Genomic DNA, 21,584 nt, shown 5'->3' with positions numbered 1-21,584 from the left:
CCCACCCCCTCCCCAGTTCTGTTTTCGCTTGCAGAGGGTTGCAGAAGGCCATCGCAGCCGAAAACGGAGCTCGTGGGCCCGTTTTTGCTGGCCGTGTGCCCCCACCGCAGGCGCCCCCGACACAACTGACATCAAGCTGGCCACGCCCACCTTAGCCACGCCTCCCCCCTCCCCCCCCAGGTCAAACACAACCCTGGTGCGGCCCTCAATGAAATTGAGTTTTGACACCCCTAGATAAGATGCTTCCAAAGGGACGAGATGTGGGAAGTGTTAAGACACCCTCTCTAATTCTCTGGAAAGTACAGGTAGTTCTCGGCTTACGACCATAATCGAGCCCAAAACCTCTAAAGAAGACTGGTTAAGCAAGCTTTCACGGCCTTTCTGGCTGCCGTTGTTCAGTGAATCACTGCGGCGGTTAACTTAGTAACACGGCTCTTAAGTGAATCCGGCTTCCCCATTGCTGCAACCGTCATAACTACAAGTCAATTGCCGAGAGTCTGAATTTTGACCACGTGACCCTGGGGATGCTGCAACGGTCGTAAGTGTGAAAAATGGTCCTTAAGTCACTTGTTTTCGATGCCGTGGTAACTTGGAACGGTCGCTAAATGAACTGTTGTAAGTCAGGAACTTAGCTGTAAAGGCAAGGGAAGAGGGTGGATCATGCTTTCGGGCTTTCAAGAAACTGTTAGTGGAACCCTCCAGCAAAGGCAATGCTAGTCCTCATGATTTTCAGTTCCTTGCTTGCTTGGACCTTCTCGAAGGGCTTGACACCCCCCATCTCTCGCTTTTCTCTTTTGCCAGGCTATTTGTCCTGTTGCCGGTTTGTGGATGATAATCAGATTGTGACCAGCTCTGGAGACACCACTTGGTAAGATCCGAACTCGGGTTACACGACCGTCGTAGCTTTGCACGCTCCAAAAAACCAAAACGTTGGAACATTCGGTCGAAATCTTGTTGTCAGGGTGCCAAATAGCATCCAAAAATAAATCAGAGTCCAAGGCAAAAGTATTGCTTGAAGTTCCAATTGATTAAGAGAGCCATGTTGGCACATCTGGGAAAACCCAAATCTGAAACCTCCCGGTTTTCCCCACCTAGTTGAAAGTTCAAGATCTTGCTCCCCACACCCACAAGTCCATCACAAGGTCCAATCATCCACTGCCACGCTGGCAGCTTCCACCCATCCAGTTGCGGTCAGGTGCAGAGGTGCAAAGATAAAGGATGCCCTTGGCTTTCTAAGGAGAATGTCGTTATGGCTACATATCATCTAACTCCAATTTTTCCCACCATAGAAAATGCATAGTAAAATAATAGAAAGTGTGGCAGGCCAAAGATCCACAAGGAAATATGGCTGCAGGCCTGACACTTGTTCTCTCCCTGGCCAGCCTTGAAATCCTGCAGAAACATAAAAAAGGGAAGGAGGGAGAAGGCTGTTCAAGCAGGAGTTTATTTTTAGCACCCCGAAATCAGGAGGAGGGTGGTGGTTTCGTGATGAAAGCTTGTGCCTTTTAACCATCATTAGGAGTCACAACCCCTGCGGGGCTCACCTCCAATCCCTTTCTGATCATCCCAGAAATACTAGCCAAAAGCAGTCCTCTTCCCCAGATTTAATCAAGATTTTTTTTTTTTTTATGGTAGTGGGAGAAGCCCATTTCTATTCTGCTCAGCCTTTTTTAACCCCTCCGTCTCCATCCCTGTTTCGATGTCTTCGGATCGATGCGGGCATCCAGTTTTATCTCACACAATAAACCGCAATACTTAAGCTTTGAATGCTGGGATCGTACCGTTCCGTCCAAGCACCAGGCGTCAGAGCGATGGCCCCTTTTTTAAGCCATGGAGATATCTGTTGTTGTTTTTTTAAATAAAATAAAATTGAGAATAAAAGCGGGTCTTTTAAGGCCTGTGAGTCAGAGAAAAGGGGGAGAGATTGCAAATTTAGAAATGTGATCTGTGCGTGGGAACCCAGCAGGGGTTTAAGGGAGGGGGAGAAGCCCCTAGAACAGCGGTCACCAGCTGTTGGTCCATTGCATTTTTTATATTGCACTAAATCAGGGTCCTCAAACTACGGCCCCTGGGATGGATACGTGCAATGAACGCTTGTGTTGCTGCAGAGAGTCTCCCCCTTCGGGGTCTTTTTGTGTGGGTCGGAGGGGGGCAGAAATCCTGACTTGGGGTCTGCTTCAGCCTCCTGGTGGGGGTTTTGGGCGAAGGCTGGAGGGAAGAGCCGCTGGTGGAGAAGAGCCGGAGGGCCTCGTTCCAGTGGGGCTGCATCACGGCCTGGAACTGGCTGACCATCTCAGCCCGCTGAGCCTCCAGGCGCCGGTCCCTGGCCTTGCCCTCCCGCAGGTCTTCCCTCTGCTTGGAAAGCCTATGCTCCTAGTCCTCAGTGAGGTGCTTCTGCTGAGCCTCCTTCTCCGTCAGATCCAATTTGAAGTGAGCTGTTTTACCAACTTTTTCTCCTGGTGGCTGCTTAGCTCCAGCAACTGCTTCCCGTTGGGGCCCTAAGGAGCCCGGGCGGGCAGGCGAGGAGTGGTGAGTAGAGGCTGGCCAGGCGTCCCTTGACATGATGTCAAGTTGGCCACGCCCACCCAGTCACATGACCACCTAGCCACGCCCACCCAGTCAGTCAGTCAGGCAGATCATACATTAGCGGTCCGCGAGATTTAAAATTATGGATTTAGTGGTCCTTGGAGACCCCTGACCTAGAAGATTTGACTCGGTGGTTCTGACGGTGGCTTTTCCCTTCTCCCGCCCTACCGCAGCGCCCTGTGGGACATAGAAACCGGACAGCAAACGACCACGTTTACCGGCCACACCGGCGATGTCATGAGCCTATCCCTCGCTCCGGATTCCAAGTGTTTTGTCTCTGGTGCCTGCGATGCCTCAGCCAAGCTGTGGGACGTCCGAGAAGGAATGTGCAGGCAGACCTTCACCGGCCACGAGTCGGACATCAACGCCATTTGTGTACGTAGCAAGGTGGCTGGCGAGGAGGCGGTTCCGGCTGTCTGTCATTGATGACCGTTAATGCTGTGAGGTCCCTCGAGGGAATGGAGACGAGGTTTTCTACTAGGGAGTAGATCTATTGCAAAGACTCTTCCCTCCTTCCCTCCCTCCCTCTCTCTATCTACCTATATCTAAATGGGTGGATGGTGGATGGATAATCTTCCTATTGTATCGGTCTATTTATCTATTCTATATCTGTCTAACGTTCTATCTGTACTCTCTCTTTTTCTCTTGTCTCTATCAGTCAGTCTGTCTATCCATCCATCCATCTATCATAGCTGTCTCTAATTGTATGTCTGTCTCTCTCCACCTACCTACCTATCTCCTAACTTTCTACTCTCTCTGTCTGTCTGTCTATCTATCTATCTATCTATCTATCTATCTATCTATCTATCTATCTATCTATCTATCATCTATCTACTAACTTTCTAGTCTGCCTGCCTGCCTGCCTGCCTATCTATCTACCTCCCTCACTCCCTCCCTCCTAACTTTTTTGCCTGCCTGCCTATCTATCTGTCAACTTTCTTGTCCGTCCGTCTGTCCATCCAATTGAGGAATTGTCCATGTCCCTCACAAAGGGCATACAAAATAAAAATATTAATATTAAAATATTAAATATTAAAATATTAATTACAAACAGTATGCTTTTTTAAAAAAATATTTCATTCTATTAAGCAGGGACACCTGCCCACCCCAGGTGCATGTCCCGAATAGAGGGACAGAAATGGCAAACCCAGTCTGAACCCCTGGCCGACTGTACAGCCACCAATCACCACCTGTTCCTTTCTCCCCACGCAGTTCTTCCCCAATGGCAACGCTTTCGCCACTGGCTCCGACGATGCCACGTGCCGGCTTTTCGATCTCCGTGCCGACCAAGAGCTCATGGTCTATTCCCACGACAACATCATCTGTGGCATCACCTCCGTAGCATTCTCCAAGAGCGGACGCCTCTTGCTAGCCGGTTACGATGACTTCAACTGCAACGTGTGGGACACGCTCAAAGCGGACAGAGCAGGTCAGCCTTGGCGCTCTTTTTGGGTGGGGGCGAAAGGGGGCCACGTGGCTGGGGCAGAGCAGTGGCAGATGAGGGAAGAAGTGGGGGAGGAAGGTGGGTGAATGAGTGAATATCCAATCCTTGAACAAAAATTCAGCGACTCATGATTATTTCCCCCTTCCTTCCTTCCTTCCTTCCTTCCTTCCTTCCTTCCTTCCTTCCTTCCTTCCTTCCTTCCTTCCTCCCTCCCTCCCTCCCTCCCTCCCTTTTGCTTCCTTCCTGCTTTCTCTGTCCTTCTCTCGCGTTCTCTCTCTCTCCTTCCTCCCTCCTCCTTGCTTCCTTCCCTCCCTCTTGCTTTCTCTCTCCTTCCTCCCTCTCTTCCTCCCTCCCTCCCTCCCTGTTCTTCCCTTCCTTCATCTCCTTCCTTCCACCTCACACACGCACACATACACACACACCTATGACATGATTCTCTGTGCGTTTACATTTGCTACTTGGCTATATTGCAACTCTCCTGCTGCATTGCCTTTCATTCTCCTCTTCTCTCCCCCTCCCCCCCGCAGGCGTCTTAGCTGGCCACGATAACCGCGTCAGTTGCTTAGGTGTGACCGACGATGGCATGGCGGTGGCAACAGGATCGTGGGATAGCTTCCTCAAGATCTGGAACTGAAGCCTGTAGGTACCCATTCCCACGCTCCCCTTCCCCAAAGCAGCAGGCTGGGGGAAACGTGCCGCAATCTGCTTCCATCTTCACTTAAAGTGAATTATGGGGTTTGGGGAGGGAGAACAGTCAGCAAAAGGGTCCAGCCTAATCCTGGCCTGAGGGGCAGGGAAACCATCATTGTATCAAATGATCATCAGGGTTAGGAACAAAACATTCCAGTTTAAGGGATGCTAGGTCCTTCACGGGTAGTAAGCAGCTACCTGTCCATCTGCCTGCCCTGTGCTTGAGCTGGAGATGTGGCTTAACAAGAGGGCAAAGCCATCAGTGGCTTTGTTAATTTCCCTCAGTACAATTAGTCCTTGACTTACAACATTTCGCTGAGTGACTGTTCCAATTAACAACGGCACTGGGAGAAAAATGGATTATGACCATTGCAGCATCCCCATGGTCACATGACCAAAATCCGGCCACTTGGCAAACTGGCATGTACCTATGACTGTTGCATTGTCCGCGTGTGTGTGTGTGTCTTGATCCCCTTTTGCGACCTTCTGACAAGCAACCTCAATGGGGAAGCCAGGTTCACTTAACAGCCGCCGTGACTAACTTAGCTATTGCAACGATTCACTTCACACAGCGGCAAGAAAGATCGTAAAATGGGGGGAGGGGGAGCAAAACTCCCTTAACATCATCTCTCGCTTAGCGATGGAAATTTTGAGCTCATTTGTGGTTGCAAGTTGAGGATTATCTTTATATATATAAAAGCCAAATACCACTCATTCATCACGAAATCGCCAGAACTGTAAAGTCTAAAAACTTGAAATTTGGCACGTATGTTCCTCTTGGCTCCTAGGTGCTCACTAAGAAAGGATTTTTCGGAATGACCATCGGAACATTAGTATTTCATATATTCACACTCTGATGTTCTACTCCCCCTCCCCACCTGAATGGGAACTCTGTTCCAACTGCCTTATATTAATACGCTCCGATGCTAAGGAGTTAGACATTCTAATCCCCCTCCTCACCTGAAAAGGAACTCTGTTCCAACTGCCATTTGCCTTATATTAACATGCTCTGATGCTAAGGAGTTACACATTCTACATTAATTTTCAAGCTTTAAGTGTCAATGTATCATGCCCGATGTAACTACTCATTAAATTTCAAGCTTTAAGTGTCAATTTATCAAGATATAGATAGATAGATAGATAGATAGATAGATAGATAGATAGATAGATAGATGATAGATAGATAGATAGATAGATGATAGATAGATAGATGATAGATAGATAGAAAGAAAGATAGATAGATAGATAGATAGATGATAGATAGATAGATGATAGATAGATAGATAGATAGATAGATAGATAGATAGATAGATAGATAGATGATAGATAGATAGATAAGATAGATGATAGATTTTCACGGGTGTAGGTATGCTGGTCTTGTTGTATTCGGGTCTTTTCCAGGCCCTAACTAAGGTTTCTTTCTCTCTGTGTATTCTCTTTCAGGAAAGTCCGTGGACTCCCCGCTGATAAGAAGAATTTTTTTCCCAACGGTTGAAAGTTTAAAATAATGTATCCAACTCAATATACTAACTTGGATCCCCTTCCCTGCCTCTTTCTTTCTTTCTCTCTCTCTCTCTCTCTGTCTGTCTCTCCCCTCTCCTCCCCCCTTCCTACCCCACCACCAAAGGGCAAAATATCTTTTCACGCCTCTTGTTCGCCGAAAGCAAAAGAGCACAATTCTCCCTCTCTCCAAAGAGGAATCACCACGATTGTTATGCCAGTAACAGCAAAAGAGATCAAAATTGTGCATTCCATTGGGGGGGGGACCACCTGTTGTTATTATTATTATTTTGGGGGGTTTGTCTAGAGAAAAAAAACAAAAAAAAATTTAAAAGAAAATCACACGCTTGTTGTAAGCATGCCCGGGCAAAACTTAAAAGCGAAGTAAATGATATGATAAATAAGTAAGTAAGGAAAACAAACACCTTGTCAAAAGCAAAAGATAACCGTTTAAGTTTCACTATAGTTTAAACAAAAATAAAAAGGCAAGTCATACTGACTTTATGGGTTACGGTGGGAAGGCTTCGTTTTAAATCTCATTTCCGAAACTCATGTTTGTAGCAAGATTGGTATCTCCTCTCCCTTTTTTTTTTGGTCCATGTTTCCATATCCTTTTTCCCCTTTCTTAAAACTTTATTTTATTTTTTAAAGGCAAATTTGCTTGTTATGGTCCAAATTTCGACCAAGAGAGTCCAAGAGAGATGAAGTCCCAACCCAGGTGTTTCTGGGGTTGTTAAAAAGCTGTAAATTTACTCCCTGGATTTTCTTTTATCCTTTCTTTTATCTTTTTTTTTTTTAATCTGTCTTAATGTCACAAATTGTTGCACAAATATTGCATATATATGATAATGTTAAGAAGATAACCAAGCACACTGTACATGGTAATGAATGTTTAAAAAAAAATCACTTCTGTGGGTAACAAAAAGTATATATATATATATACATTCCCTCTTTTTATTTTTCCCCAATCTCACCTGGCAGGCCAATTTTTCATTTCCTATCAGGCTCAGTTTGATGGACTAACGACTATCCCATAATTTCAATAAACAGCCAGAATTGATGGGTTTAAGGGTTTTCAGGAACAAAGGCTAGGAAAAGAAAGAAAGGAAAAATTTAACCCCCAAACGTGGAACCTTTGGCTGGATCTGAGGCAAGATCCAAATCGATTTTTATTTTTTAGTGAAAAACACGATTCTGAGGTTCTTCTAAATTAAACCATTACGATGGAAAAAGTTGTTTGGGGGGGGGGGAATGTTTGGTATTTGCCAGCCGGGGGGGGGGGGGTTGGATTACTCCTAGAATCGCATGCTGTAGAAACGCTGAAGTGCATAATAAAACTAAGACGTCCTTCTCTTGTGTTTTCTTTCGAGAAATTAACCTCATCCTTTTTCTTTTATCTTTTATTTAAAAAAAAAAAAAAAGAAAGCAAGCAATTAGTAACCTTTGCTGATTTTCCTTACCGCCGCCACACGGGGGTGCGTTAAAAACTGATTTGAACCTACGAATGAAAAGTCTCCAGGCGTTTTTTTTTTTTTTTTTCACATCTGGAAGTAAGGCGATCAAAGCTATCATTTGTAATAACGTTTCTCCATTTCCCCCCCCCGCTCCTTTCTCCCCCTCCCTCAAAAAAAAAAAAAAAAAGCAAATTTGAAAGCAAAAAAAGCAAATTTGAAAGCAAAAAAAAGCAAGCTGTTTAAAATAATCACTTAGATTCAAGTTTGGGGTAGAGAAAGAAAATTTTTAAAAAAAATTAAATCCCCTTTGCATTTTGAAAGTTGATGGGCCATTTGGACAGCAAATTGTTTGGATAAAGTTTTCGATTCTTCCTCTTCTCCCTTCCCTTCCCTTTTTTTTTATCAGTGATTTTTTTAAAAATCCCCTTTTCACTCTTTTGCGTTTTTCCCCCTTGCAACATTCTGTACAAAATGTGCTGTAATCGTGCATATTTTTTTTTTAAAGGCCTGGATTTGGCACCTTGGATTTTTTTTTTTAATCACCCTTTTCCCCCTTCCCTCGTCCTCCCTCCCCCCCCCCCCATTTGAGATAAATCTCTGCAGAGCTTCCTCTGCACCCCGGTTCCTTCACTTTTTGTATTTAATTTTAAAAGTCAGTGTACTTCAAGAAAGTGGATGCAAGATAGATCCTATATTAAAATGTACTGTTATTTAAGATGTAATAAAGCAGTTTGACATGAATTGCTGGAGGGCCCTTGTGGTTTTTGCTGGGAGCGGAAGCAGAATTTTTCTGTTGTTCTTCGGGAAAACCTGGCTAAGTGCCTTGGTTCCTCCAGAAAATGTTATATATGTCCTAAAACCATGGTTTGCAACCACAATGACACGCTAAGCCAAAACCAACTTCGCTTAGATGACGTGATTAGGTAAGCACGATTAATTATTTGGGTTTCACAACACATAGTCCAGCATAGGATTGGAACTCACTTCTATATCCCAAAGTACGTAGACACCATTATTGGTATTGTTAGCCTGTGTCTTAGTAGGTTGTGTGAACCAACGTAATCTCTAATGTAGGTTTATAGCGTGATATAGGTCTGTAATTAGAAGATTTGAAATGTGTGATCTCGCTGTCCGCAAAACTAGGTTAGAACTAAACTTGAATTCTCTTTGTTTAAGCCAGGGCTCAGCAACCTGTGTGGCTCTGGAGCCGCATGTGGCTCTTTCGTCCCTCCGCTGCGGCTCCCTGTCACTGGTTGGCTCCACAGTTGATAGGGCTTTCGGTTACGACAGGTAGAGGAAAAAAGGACGCCACAGTAGGAGGAGACTCTATGGTGGGAGAACCAGGCTTCCGGTCGACTCCAGAATCGATACGGCTTTCGGTTAGAACAGGTAGAGGAGAAAGGATGCCACACTAGGAGGAGAATCTATGGTGAGGGAATCGGACGTCTGGTCAGCAGAGGAAAAAAGACGCGCTAGGAGAAGACTCTATGGTGGGGGGAACCGGACTTCTGGTCAGCAAAGGAAAAAGGACGTGCTAGGAGGAGACTCTATGGTGGGGGGGGAACCGGACCTCCGGTGGGCTCCAAAATTGAATGGGGGGGGGGGGGCGGCTTCCGGTTAGGACCTTTCTGGCTCTTTGAGTATTTAATGTTGCCAATCCCTGGTTTAAGCCCAAATCCTTGAGAAGTGGCAAACAGGCCCTAAATTGTGCAAATTAAGGCTTATTTTTGTTGACTGAAGATTACAAGTCTTTTTTTTTTTTTAAGCTGTCTGCAAAGAGGATTTCTCACTAGGTTTTTGCAGTAGTCTCGGTTAGCGTCTTGGCCTAAAATAATGTACATTTGTGTTTGTTTAAAACGGGGGGGGGGGGGCACCAGGTTCATGGCTAATTGCACAGGCCTCGAGCCTGCTAGGCCAGGATGGCAGGTACTGTAATCCTGCACCTTGAAGGGATCAGAGAAAACACAGTTGGCACTGCCGTTCGTGCAGGCGTTGCCGATCTTGGCAAAGTCCCTGGAAAACAAAAGGAATTCCCAAATGTGGTTTTTGTGTGATGCATTCGTAGGAGCTCGATTCAGATAACCAAAACGTTTGAATGGAAGCTGAAGTGATCCTGGATAATTGCAGAGTTATCCGGCTGGAAGAAGAGCAAAAAAAATAAAAAATAAAAACATTTATAAAAGCTACCTTTCTCACCCCAAAGCGGGAGGGGAAAATGGAGAATTTGACCCCTTCTTTCTCTGCCAAGGTGAGATATACAAACCCACCAGCCTTTCCTCGGGCCTTGAGAATTGGAATCGGCTCCAAAAAGAATTGGTTTCTTTGGTGCAAAAATCCCAGCATTTTTAACGCGGTTGGAAGGGTGGCATCTCCCCTGTGGTCCCAGGAAGTCTCAGCTTGAAAGATGGCAGTAGCCGCTGAGAAGAAAACCTTGCCAGGAGGTGGGGTAGGAGGTCTGGCTCCGATCCAGGATGAGTCATCCCTGCTTTCACAAGGAATTATATGTTTGCTTATTCAAACCACCTCTCTCTGTCCAGTAGCTTTTCGTAACCGTTTTTTTTTAAATGATTGATTTTTTTTCTGGCGTTGAATTTGCCAGGGAAACCAACGGAAGAAGAAGCCGCCGGCAAAGTGAAAAAGATCAGGGTGATTGGATGCACGCATTGTCCCGTCCATCGTTCACCACGCCCCTTCCTGTCTCACGAACGGGGGGATTGCTTGGTGGTCTCCCATCGAGCCCGGAACCAATCAGTTTCTGGATCTGCACAAAGTTGGCAACGTGCCTCTTTGCATTAAGACATTTCATAGGCCAATTTCCTAAGCGTTGGCAAGCTAAACACTTCCTCTTTTCCCCCCACTTCTGGTTTAGTTTTTTAAAAAAATGAAAGAAACTTCACGTGATGACATGAACGGTAGAGACTCATCGGCCAATGAAATCTATCTAAATAATAACATTCATCTTTGTTTTGTTAGTCATTCTACCTAAAAGGTAAAGGTTCCCCTCACACACATGTGCTAGTCGTTCCCGACTCTAGGGGGCGGTGCTCATTGTTTCAAAGCCGAAGAGCCAGCGCTATCCGAAGACATCTCCATGGTCATGTGGCGGGAATGACTCAACGCCGAAGGCGCACAAAACGCTGTTCTCTTCCCACCAAAGGCTCCTGTTTTTCTACTTACATTTTTTTTAACGTGCTTTTGAACGACTAAGTTGGCAGAAGCTGGGACAAGTCACGGGAGCTAACTCCGTTACGTGGCGCTAGGGATTCGAACCTCCGAACTGCCGACCTTTCTGATTGACAAGCTCAGCGACTTAGCCAGCAGGCTTTAAATCTCTAAAGTACGATTTGGTGGCTTTAAAACTGTCCTTTGATTCGTATACAAATAAGGGGAATTGTTTGCATAGTTGGACACAGTTCAACATTACAGAAAGTGGACTTTTACTCTCACAAATAGAAGTGATATGACACAAGTATTTGCCTTAAAGAAGATTCTTTGCGCCCGAGACAGATGGATACTGATATTACTGACCAATAATATTTATCATTATTTTTATTCCTATGCAAAAGTAGTTTCAGGAGACATAAAACCATTTTTCAAAAATGAAAGTATGGTTAAAAATCATATGCATGGGTGTCTATAAAAAAGAAACGCGTAGAATTAGGAAAATTCGGAATTGTGAATTCCATGCATTCATCTTTTTCAAACACGCTGATCTCAAATTCTGGCATTGTCCCAATGAAAAAAAACATCTTTTTTTACATTCCCTTAGCTTAACACCACTCTTTAAAAAAAAAAGTTTAACAATTTTCTTAATCTAAGAAATATTAACTATTAAGCGAAAGGGTTTTTAAAAATTTTTTTTTTAAAAATGCCCTTACCCGTTTGCTCCACTAGAGGGAACCCTTTCAACACTTAAGCTTTCTTCTAATCTTGCTGTCTTTTGTTCCTTTCTATTTTCCTTCTGCAATGAAGCGGCCAAGACCGAAAATGCCCATAATCCTTTGCATCTTCATTTCTCCAAGGTGCACATTAAAAGAGATAGTTTCTAATAGATAACCGATTGTAAATGCAGGTGAGCCATTAAAATGGCAGACAAAATGGAAACCCTCCAGAAAAAAACCCAAATATTAAGTAGATAAAACAGAAGGCACTTTGGGAAGGGGAAAGAAACTAAAAAATATATATGTGCAATTAGGGTCCAGGTAGTGGAGAGGGATTGCTAGGGTTTGCTCCCTCTCCAAGAGTCATTTTAAGTCAATACTAGCCAATAACCCGGCGTTGCCCAGATATTTATTTATAGGGGGAAAAATGTCTGGATCAAACATAATTTCTAACATTGGATTTTTCTCCTTACCAGAGGGAGACCCCTTGTGGAGTACCGTGAAGCCGTTACCATGGCAACTCCACTGTGCTGTACAGTAGAAGCCATTTTAAGGCACAACAGGCTGTATCTTAACAGAACACCCCCCCAAGGGGTTTTAGAGGTGTCTTACTCCCAGAGTTATGCTGGAACACACGTACATACGTACACACACACACACACACACACACACACACGGAAGAAGATCTGTAGGTATTCTCTTCAAGTATCAAATGATAAATAAATCTAAAAACACTTTTGGGCTTATTTTGCGGTTATCTCATCTGGCAGCTAGAGTGATATGGCATTATGTTTGCTTCTTACAGCAAATAATTAAATTATTTAGTAAAGAAATAAGTAAAAGTGCATGAGGACTAGTGACTTATTTTGCCATCGGGGCTAAAAGTAGCAAATTATTAATTGGCAACCAAATTCTTTCCTATTGACATGACTTTAAGAGAAGGGCTTTTGAGGAAAATGAGGAAGATTACTGGTCATTTTAGGAGGCATAACAGTTAGGGATATATTTTATTTGTCGATCTTTCCAGTCCCTTTGTCTATGGGCCTTCAAGCTTGGAAACAAAGAACCTTTTTTCTTTCTTTCGCTTCCAAATGCTTTCAAAAACACCCGGTGTTTTCTGCCAGCTGGCGCTTACAGGTATAAATATAGCTGTAGATGAAAAGAATATTAATGTACGAATCAGGCAGGAGAGAACAAAAGTCTTATTGATATTCAATGCATGTGCAAATTCCTAGTCATCTGGACCTGACGCTGGCAGATGAAAACGGCACCGATTAAATTAAGAGGGGAAATGAACAGAATTTGGTTAGCCCGATCTTTGTGTGTGTGTGTGTGTGGAGTTCAGTCTGAAGCACCAGTCACCTTTGTCTAAATTTTGGAGCCCGTGTGGGGCACTTTCAGATATTTTGTGAACTTGTTGCTGTTAGTTGCAAAGTTGTGTCCGACCCACCGCAACCCCATGGATAATGTTCCTCCAGGCCTTCCTGTCCTCTACCATCCTCTGGAGTCCATTTAAGCTCACGCCGACTGCTTCAGTGATTCTATCCTGCCACCCCATTCTCTGTCATCTCCTTCTTCTTTTGCCCTCCATCTTTCCCAGCATGAGGCTCTTCTCCAGGGAATCCTTTCTTCTCATCAGGTGGTCAAAGTCTTTGAGTTTCCTCCCTAGGATCCGGCCTTCTAAAGAGCAGTCAGGGTGGACATCCTCTAGGACTGACCGGTTGGATGGCCTTGCAGTCCAAGGGACTCAATGCAGGAGTCTTCTTCTCCAGCACCAGAGTTCAAAGGCCTCCGTTCTTTGGCGCTCAGCCTTCCTTACGGTCCAACCTTCACAGCCATCCATTGCAACTGGGAAAACCATTTGTGAATTTAAAGGATATTAAAGGATATCCTGTACACCCTTTATGCATTTTGACCTCTTGTCTTTCATCATAAAGGTTGATATTAATGCAAACCTGTTTGGAGCCAATGATGTAAGATGCAGCTTAGTGTTTGATAGCGGCCATCCCACCTCATTTAACGAAATAAAAGTCAACGTATTCAGTCCACTGGCAGACTATTTTTGTCACTGAGAGCATAGGAATCGCACAAATAAATTAACACGATGTTTTTTAAAAGCAAAGCAAAGGGGAAATCAGGGTATTGATGCCACTGTTATTCAGTGAATCCCCCCCATTGTTAAGTTAGCCACACACTCGTAAAGTGAATCTGGCTTCCCCATTGATTTTGCTCGCTGGATGGTCACCGAAGCGGATCACGCGACCCGTGGACGCTGCTGCAAAATAAATATATGAGTCCACCACCAAGAATCCAAAATTTAAACGGCGGGGATACTGCGACGGTAGTTAAGCACGAAAACCGGTCATAGGCCACCTGCCGTTGCAATGTTGGACGGTCACTAAACGAATTGTAAGTTGAGGACTACCTTTACATATTGCACTGAGCCACCTTGAGAAATCTGGGAATTATGTCAGAATGCTTTTTATAGACAATAGCTCGGCCTTTAACACCATCTTACCAGGCATTCTCAGTGAAAAGTTGACTGACCTGAATTTCCCTCCCCTCACTTGTGAAGGGATCAAAGACTTCCTGACGGATCGTCCACAAACAGTAAGGGTTGGGTCCTTTACATCTTCCACGCTGAAGCTCAGCACAGGCTCCCCTCAGGGCTGTGTGCTCAACCCATACCTGTACTCGCTGTATACATATGACTGCATATCCTCTGATCCATCCAACATCATCATAAAGTTTGCAGACGACACAACGGTGCTGGGTCTCATAACTGGAGGGGACGAATCAGCATACAGGGAAGAAGTCCAGAAGGTATCCGCATTGGGGCTCAAGAAACAACTTACATCTAAATACTAGTAAGACAAAGGAGATGGTGCTAGATTTCCGGAAGCAGAGAGAGGAACCTGTCCCACTGTATATTGAGGGGGGCTGTGTGGAGAGGGTCTCCTCTTTTAAATTCTTGGGAGTGCTTACTAGTCAAGATCTCACCTGGAAAAACAACACGTCTCTGGGGATTGGAAAGGCCCAACAGAGACTTCATTTCCTTAGAGTCCTGCGAAAAAATCAGGTGGAACAACGGCTGATGACCTCTTTCTATCGGTCCACCATAGAAAGTGTCCTCACATATTGTGTTACAATATGGTGTGTTGGTTTAACAGCTGCGGACAGGAAGCCCCTACACAGAGTGATCAATTCAGCACAAGAAACCATTGGCTGCCCTCTGACACCACTGGGTGACATCGCCAGATCTCGCTGCTTTAGCAGAGTAAGGAAGATACTCAGAGATGATTCACACCCTGGTCAGTGTCTCTTTGCACTTCTACCATCAGGCAGAAGGCATCAAAGTATAGCCAGCCGAACAAAGAGGTTTAAAGATAGTTTCTATCCTTGGGCTGTGAGACTTTTAAATACAACCACAATCACTCCATGCACACGCTAGCTTTTTTTTTTCTTTCTTTCTTTTTTCGTTCCTGTTATAATTTTGCACCAGTAAGGTTAGAACCAATTTTGTTGTATTTAAGTACAATGGCAATAAAGATTATACTTATACTACCTGCAATGCCCCCTGAATCCAAGTTGCATAACACACAAGAAGAAATGAGCAATGCTGGGGGGAAAAACCCCAAAACAAACAAATAGCCCCTTAGCTTCTATTATCTGGGCAAGATTTTAATCTTATTTTTAAATCTTATTACCAGGACTTCCCTCACTTCCCGATAGGGGGCAGCGAAGGAAGCCTGGAAGACTCGCGACGCGACGCCGCGGGACGCTCTAGGCTTTTTTTTTTTTTTAACAGTGCTCCCTCGTCCACCAGGGAGGCGCGAGTGCGCAGGCGCGCGAAGGCCCCGCGCTAGGCCTTCCCCTCGCGAGGCCGCTGAGGCGGTCCGAGGGGCGGAGAATGGGGGCGGTGCGTGGCGGGCTCCGCGGCGGCGGCCGCCCTCGGCCGGATTCGCTGGCCTGGAGGCGCCCGCGGCGAGCAGCAGCAGCGGCGGGAGACCCGTGAGAAGGAGGCCCACAGCTCGCACGGAGGGGCAACACGAGCGAGAGAGAGGGAGCGGCGGCGAAGGAGGAGGGGCCTGGGCGCGAGGGTGAGTGACGTCAGCAGGAGGGGCGTGGCCGACCGGTGGTGAGGGAGAAACCGACTGTGCCAGAAAAGGGGGGGGAAAACACAGGGGACGCTCGCCAACTCCCCAACCTGGCGCCCGCGGTCCCTCCCCACCCCCCCAATCAATGCAATTTGGTCTCTCTTCCAGCCCTCCCCAGGGACGCTGGACACAACTCCCATCATCCACCCAACCCATACCAACCAGGCTTTATCCCCCAAGTCCAGGGGACTCATCCTGCCCAGCATTGCATTGCATTGCATTGCACACACAAACACACAACCAGCTTGTTTAGTTTGCACCTTTGCTGGGGCTGTTGGTTGGCTATGTTGGTGTGTTGTGTTGTGCGCAACACAACTCCAAACCTGCCTGTTTAGTTTGCACCTTTGCTGGGGCTGTTGGTTGGCTATGTTGGTGTGTTGTGTTGTGTTCCGCGCAACACAATTCCATACCTGCTTGGTTAGTTTTCACTTTTGCTGTTGGGTATGTTGGTGTGTTGTGTTGTGTTGCACGCAACACAACTGCAAACCTGCTTGGTTAGTTTTCACTTTTGCTGTTGGTTGAGTATGTTGGTGTGTTGTGTTGTGTTGCGCGCAACACAACTCCCTACCTGCTTGGTTAGTTTTCACTTTTGCTGTTGGTTGGGTATGTTGGTGTGTTGTGTTGTGTTGCAACACAACTGCAAACCTGCTTGGTTAGTTTTCACTTTTGCTGTTGGTTGGCTATGTTGGTGTGTTGTGGTGTGTTGCACGCAACACAACTCCCTACCTGCTTGGTTAGTTTTCACTTTTGCTGTTGGTTGGGTATATTGGTGTGTTGTGTTGTGTCGCATGCAACACAACTGCAAACCTGCTTGGTTAGTTTTCACTTTTGCTGTTGGTTGGGTATGTTGGTGTGTTGTGTTGTGTTGCACACAACACAACTGCAAACCTGCTTGGTTAGTTAAGGGTTCAGCAATAACAACAACAATAATAATTCTTTATTTGTCAGGGCACAACATACATACAATGAGGTTGGTTGAGCTCCCTCGGTGCAACCCGCCCCCCCAACAAAATACAACTCACAGTGAAGACAAAAGAAAAACCCTTAACCCAATCAATCATATTAACAAGCACCCTGTCCCATTACACCAGTGTGAACGTGTTAACACACTGTGCCATCCCTGCAAGGCCATCGTATTAGTTACGATGTTGTTTCGCATTCAGGAGTCAGGCAGCCCTCGGAGAAAAACTGGGATGATATGGGATTAATTCAATCACCCATTAAACGTGTTGTGTAACATAAAAAAATGCTGCCTTGTTTTTTTCCACGGCTGGGAAATTTGCATCCTGTGATTGCATTATAATTCCTGCCGTTCAACTTTCTTTCCAACCTGATTCCAAAATGTACCAGATTGCAACGCTTGCTTTTCATGTAAGACAACAATCGATATCCCAAAGGTGCTTCCCCCCCCCCAAAATAAAGACAGATTTTAACAGATTAACAGAGTTGGAAGAGACCTTGTAGGTCATCTAGTCCACCCCCCCACCCCCCGCTCAAGCAGGAGACCTTACGCCATTTCTGACAGATGGCAGTCCAGTCTCTTCTTGAAAGCCTCCCACAACTTCCGAAGGCAACTTCTGTTCCACTGATTGATGGTTCTCACTGTCAGAAAATTCCTCCTTATTTCTAGGTTGAATCTCTCCTTGGTCAGTTTCCATCCATTGCTTCTCGTCCTGCCTTCAGGTGCTTTGGAGAATAGCTTGGCTCCCTCTTCTTTGGGGCAGCTCCTCAAATATTGGAAGACTGCTATCATGTCTCCCCTGGTCCTTCTTTTCATTACAGTAGACATATCCATTTCCCGCAATCGTTCCTTGTTACGTTTTAGGCTCCAGTCCAATCTCCTGAACCTCTTTGTGGCTCTGCTCTGCCCTTTTTCTAGAATATCAACATCTTTTTTATAGTGTGGTGACCAAGTAGATTTCCTTGCTCTTTTTTTCTTTGAAAACATTTCGCTTCTTTATCCCAGAAGTTTTTTCAGTTCAGAAGGGAAAGGTTTTCAAACAACAACAACCTAAGAAAGTCCAGTTGTTTTGGGGGGAAACAACACACCTTTGGGACAATTGGGACCAAGATGATTGGGACTTTTCATAGATAATAATAATAATTATTATATATTTGATACCTTCAAACAAGAACATCTGCCTTTCCAGATCCTTGGGAAGGACTTCATAGGTGGATAAAAATGCCAGTCTGAACATATGACTGTGAGACACACCATAATAAATGATATAAGGATATAAATAAAACAATATATTTCTAGAAAAGAGGTCCCATGTCCAAAGTATTTTGCAAGCTTGCTTTCTTGGCAAGCATGTGCTGTAATTGAGCATCATTTCATAACTGGTTCTAACCATTGTTTCATTGCTTACAAAACAAGGGATTTTCTTGGAGGCATGTCAATTTTTTCTTTACTCTGTTGTTTTGACTCTAGAAATGCAGCCTAATCATTTTTGGGACCTTTTGTTAGCACTGGAATGTTTGCAGAAAGAATGAGAATGTTATCTTAAAAAGTCACACTCCAATAAATAGGATAACACAACCGTTATATGACTAGATTCGCAGAAGGAGCAAAAGCGAGCACTCTTTTAACAAATATCCTCTTCTATCCCTTTAAAGTGTGTTATTTTGTTTGGGAGTTCAATCACTCTTTTCAAGAAAGTAGACAATTATAGTGCTTTCTGCAGTTAAGACTTCAAAGTTTTACTGGGTACAATTAATAAAGGGAGAATAAGCCCGTTCTAATGTTCTTCTAAGGGATGTGGTGGCTCAGTGGCTCAGACGCTGAGCTTGTCGATTAGAAAGGCCGGAAGTTTGGCGGTTTGAATCCCTAGCGCCGCGTAACGGAGTGAGCTCCCGTGACTTGTCCCAGCTTCTGCCAACCTAGCAGTTTGAAAGCACTTAAAAATGCAAGTAGAAAAATAGGAACCACATTTTGGTGGAAAGGGAACAGCGTTCTGTGCGGCTTTGGGTGTTGAGTCATGCCAGCCACATGACCATGGAGACGTCCTCGGACAGCACTGGCTCTTCGGCTTTGAAACGGAGATCAGCAGCGCCCCCTAGAGTCGGGAACGACTAGCACATTTGTGCAAGGGGAACCTTTACCTTTAGGAGCAGAGAAAATCATAAACGGACCTCGTTGGGCTCATAGTTTGCACACCCACAAATTGATGGACCCTTGATTGAAGCTCGCAGTTTCATAATACAGCATTGTGGGGGGGGGGAGAGGGGGGAGATGGGAATAGCCATTAAGTGGAAACTTGTTGAGCTGGTCATTTAGCAAACCCGGCAAGGATCATGTTACCATCTGCCTTGGTAGATGGTGAATAAAATCTTCAAGGCTGAACTTAACAAATCCATAATTTCAAAGATGACTTAAAGCAAAGCTGTTGAAAAATTGCAATATTGGGTGTTTGGTGGGGATGGTGAATCACTTGGAATTAAGCCACCATCCAACCATAGTTACCTCGTATCTTGGGAGACACTCAGAGCCATAATATCATTTGTTTTTGCTGTGAATCTCATCCGTTGGCTAGGCCAGAGGTCGGCAACCTTAAAAAAGAGCCATAAAGGTCCTACCCGGAAGCGGGGGGGGGGGCCTGCTCAATTCTGGAGCCCACCGGAAGTCCGGTTGCCCCAACATAGAGTCTCCTCCTAGCATGGCATCCTTTTTCCTCTACCTGTCCTAATCAAAAGCTCTATCAATTGTGGAACTGACTGGCGACAGGGAGCCACAGCAGGGCTCCAGAGCCACACAGGTAGGCTGACACAGCTTAGGTTGTGTCAGCCCCTAGCCAATTCCAGGTTATTCAATAAATGTGGCTCAGTTGAACCAGCACCATTGGGTTAGGTTTAAGAAGGTTTAAACTGTGATTCAAGTCACATTTACGCTTTCCGCTGTTCCTCCTCGGAGTCTACTAAGTTCAGGAATGCCTTCGAGCCACTTGGAAACCCCTCTTCTTCATTCCCTCCATCCTTTTGCGTTTTCGAAGGGTGCAAGACAAGTAACCTAAGCGAGAATCCATCTTGTTTGAAATGAGGACATTTCGCTCCCGCAGTTTCCTGTTTTCCGTTTCTCGGCAAGGAAACGATTTTGCAACAGGAACGAGCGTGAAGAAATTCTCCAGTCCTCTCTGGCCATTTGTTTACTATTCTCTAGTTCAAATTACAAGCGGTAATAGGAAACATAAAAAGCCTGCGCTTGAGCGGCTCTGATAAAAAAGCAATGTCCGATTCAGTCTTTCATGCAGTATCATTGGGTGGACTCGGTATTTACCCCTGTGTGAATTTAGTTGTATCCCATTCGACACCTTTCGCATGTGTGGATAAACTAACCCGAGGGGGGGAAAAAGTCACTTCAACCCAGGATCTTGGACAAGCCAGGATTTTGCAATCAACCAGGATCTGATATAAACATGGCAAGAAATCAGATGATGTCTAGAAGATTTTTGATATCTACTTTCTACCCAGGTGGCCGGGCTGGTTCAGGCGGATTGGAATTGTAGTCCGGGGAAATTGGCAAGTTGTAGAAATCCGGTTTTAAGCATTCCAACGATGGGGGAAACACACAAACCATGTGTCAGGCTCCCACACCCACTTAACACCCTGGCTTGACAACACACCTGTGATTCTTCACACCCTGCATTAAGCAAGGGCTTGCTTTAGCCCAGGATTCTAAGAAGACTACTTCATCGTCATTGTACGTACAACGAAATCCACATAACACCCCAAGAGCAGGCCCAACACACACAACAATCCCCAAAGTAGGTCACTAAGTCAGGGGTTCTCAACCTTATCTTCACCGTGGACCCCCTGAAAATAACCTTTTGTGGGCAGGGACGACCCTCCCCCCCAAGATTCAAGATTTAAAAAGGGTCAAAGAAGAAATTACATTGAAGGAACATTTGAATAAATGTTTCTTCAAGCCTGAAAATCTCTGTCTGTCTGTCTCTCTCTCTCTCCCCCTCCCTCTTTTCTCTCTCTCTCTCTTTCTCACGCACACACACATAGTCAAGGTCCCAAGGAACACCCCCAACGAAATAAGAATCTGAGACTTGAGGTTCCTCAAAGCTCCATTTCATTAGAGATGTCATGTTGGCACATCTGGGAAAACCCCGAATCTGAAAGCTTCCAGGTTTTTCCCACCCAAAAGAAAGTCCAAGTCCCTGCCCAGCACCCACATGCCCATCACATGATCCAACCAGGCACCGTCCAAAACACGAGATGCCTCCCAGTCACGCCACTCCAGCTGCAGGGCAAGATGTCCTTGACTCTCTGAGAAAGGAATGTTATTTTGACTAGATCTATCCCACTCCATATAATCCACATTTTCCCACAGTAAGAAATTGTGGCAGGCCTGAAGGCCCAATGTAAAAGATGGCTTCCAGGTCTCTGTCTGTCTGTCTGTCTGTCTCTCCCCCCCCCCCCTGTCTCTCTCATACACACACACTTGTCCCAGACCACAGGAACCTTCTCTGCCTCGTTCCCCTCGAGCTGTTGCCCAACCCAAGCCGCACATGTGGGAGAGGTGTGCGCATGCACAGTGCCCATTTTTGGTCCCGGGAGGCTTCAGGGAGGCCTGCTAGGCCCAAAACGGGGCATAGGGGTTTGTGCGCGCATATGCACGGGAAGCGGAGCGGAGTGTCACAGGGGGCTCACACATGCATGCACGGGGTGGTGTCGCACAAGCATTGCATTATGGATGGCACACTCGTGCGCGCTGCATGCGAGGACAAAAGGGCTAGCCATCGCTGCACTAGGTGAATGAATAAACCAGATTTGGCTCGGTCCACCCAGCATGCTAACAAACATTAAACCAACTGTATTGTGATGATATTTATCCTGTGCGTACATAGCGGCTGTGTCCCCATTTCAG

The 21,584-nt window shown here is 45.5% G+C and overlaps 2 protein-coding genes across 4 annotated transcripts in view; both read left to right on the top strand.

The window, feature by feature from the left end:
• The window catches only part of GNB1 (G protein subunit beta 1), a 57,050-nt gene extending 49,742 nt beyond the window's left edge, over window positions 1-7,308 (top strand). For both annotated transcript variants that reach the window (XM_081955043.1, XM_081955044.1), the window contains exons 7-11: window positions 802-868; window positions 2,760-2,961; window positions 3,799-4,015; window positions 4,558-4,669; window positions 6,164-7,308. In XM_081955043.1, the coding sequence (XP_081811169.1) occupies window positions 802-868; window positions 2,760-2,961; window positions 3,799-4,015; window positions 4,558-4,664 (593 nt within the window). In that variant the 3' untranslated portion in view covers window positions 4,665-4,669; window positions 6,164-7,308. The remainder of the gene's footprint in view (window positions 1-801; window positions 869-2,759; window positions 2,962-3,798; window positions 4,016-4,557; window positions 4,670-6,163) is intronic.
• An 8,125-nt stretch (window positions 7,309-15,433) lies between these two features.
• NADK (NAD kinase) overlaps window positions 15,434-21,584 on the top strand; it is a 49,406-nt gene continuing 43,255 nt past the window's right edge. Inside the window, exon 1 of one of the 2 annotated variants that reach the window (XM_081954981.1) lies at window positions 15,434-15,655. The gene's annotated coding sequence lies outside the window, so the exon portion shown is untranslated. The remainder of the gene's footprint in view (window positions 15,656-21,584) is intronic. The other variant, XM_081954980.1, reaches the window with a different exon arrangement.

Source organism: Natrix helvetica, assembly GCF_964273705.1.
Source record: "Natrix helvetica genome assembly, chromosome: 5".
NCBI lineage: Eukaryota > Metazoa > Chordata > Lepidosauria > Squamata > Natricidae > Natrix > Natrix helvetica.
Note: the sequence above shows the minus strand (reverse complement) of the source record. Positions and strands in the feature narration are given on the sequence as shown.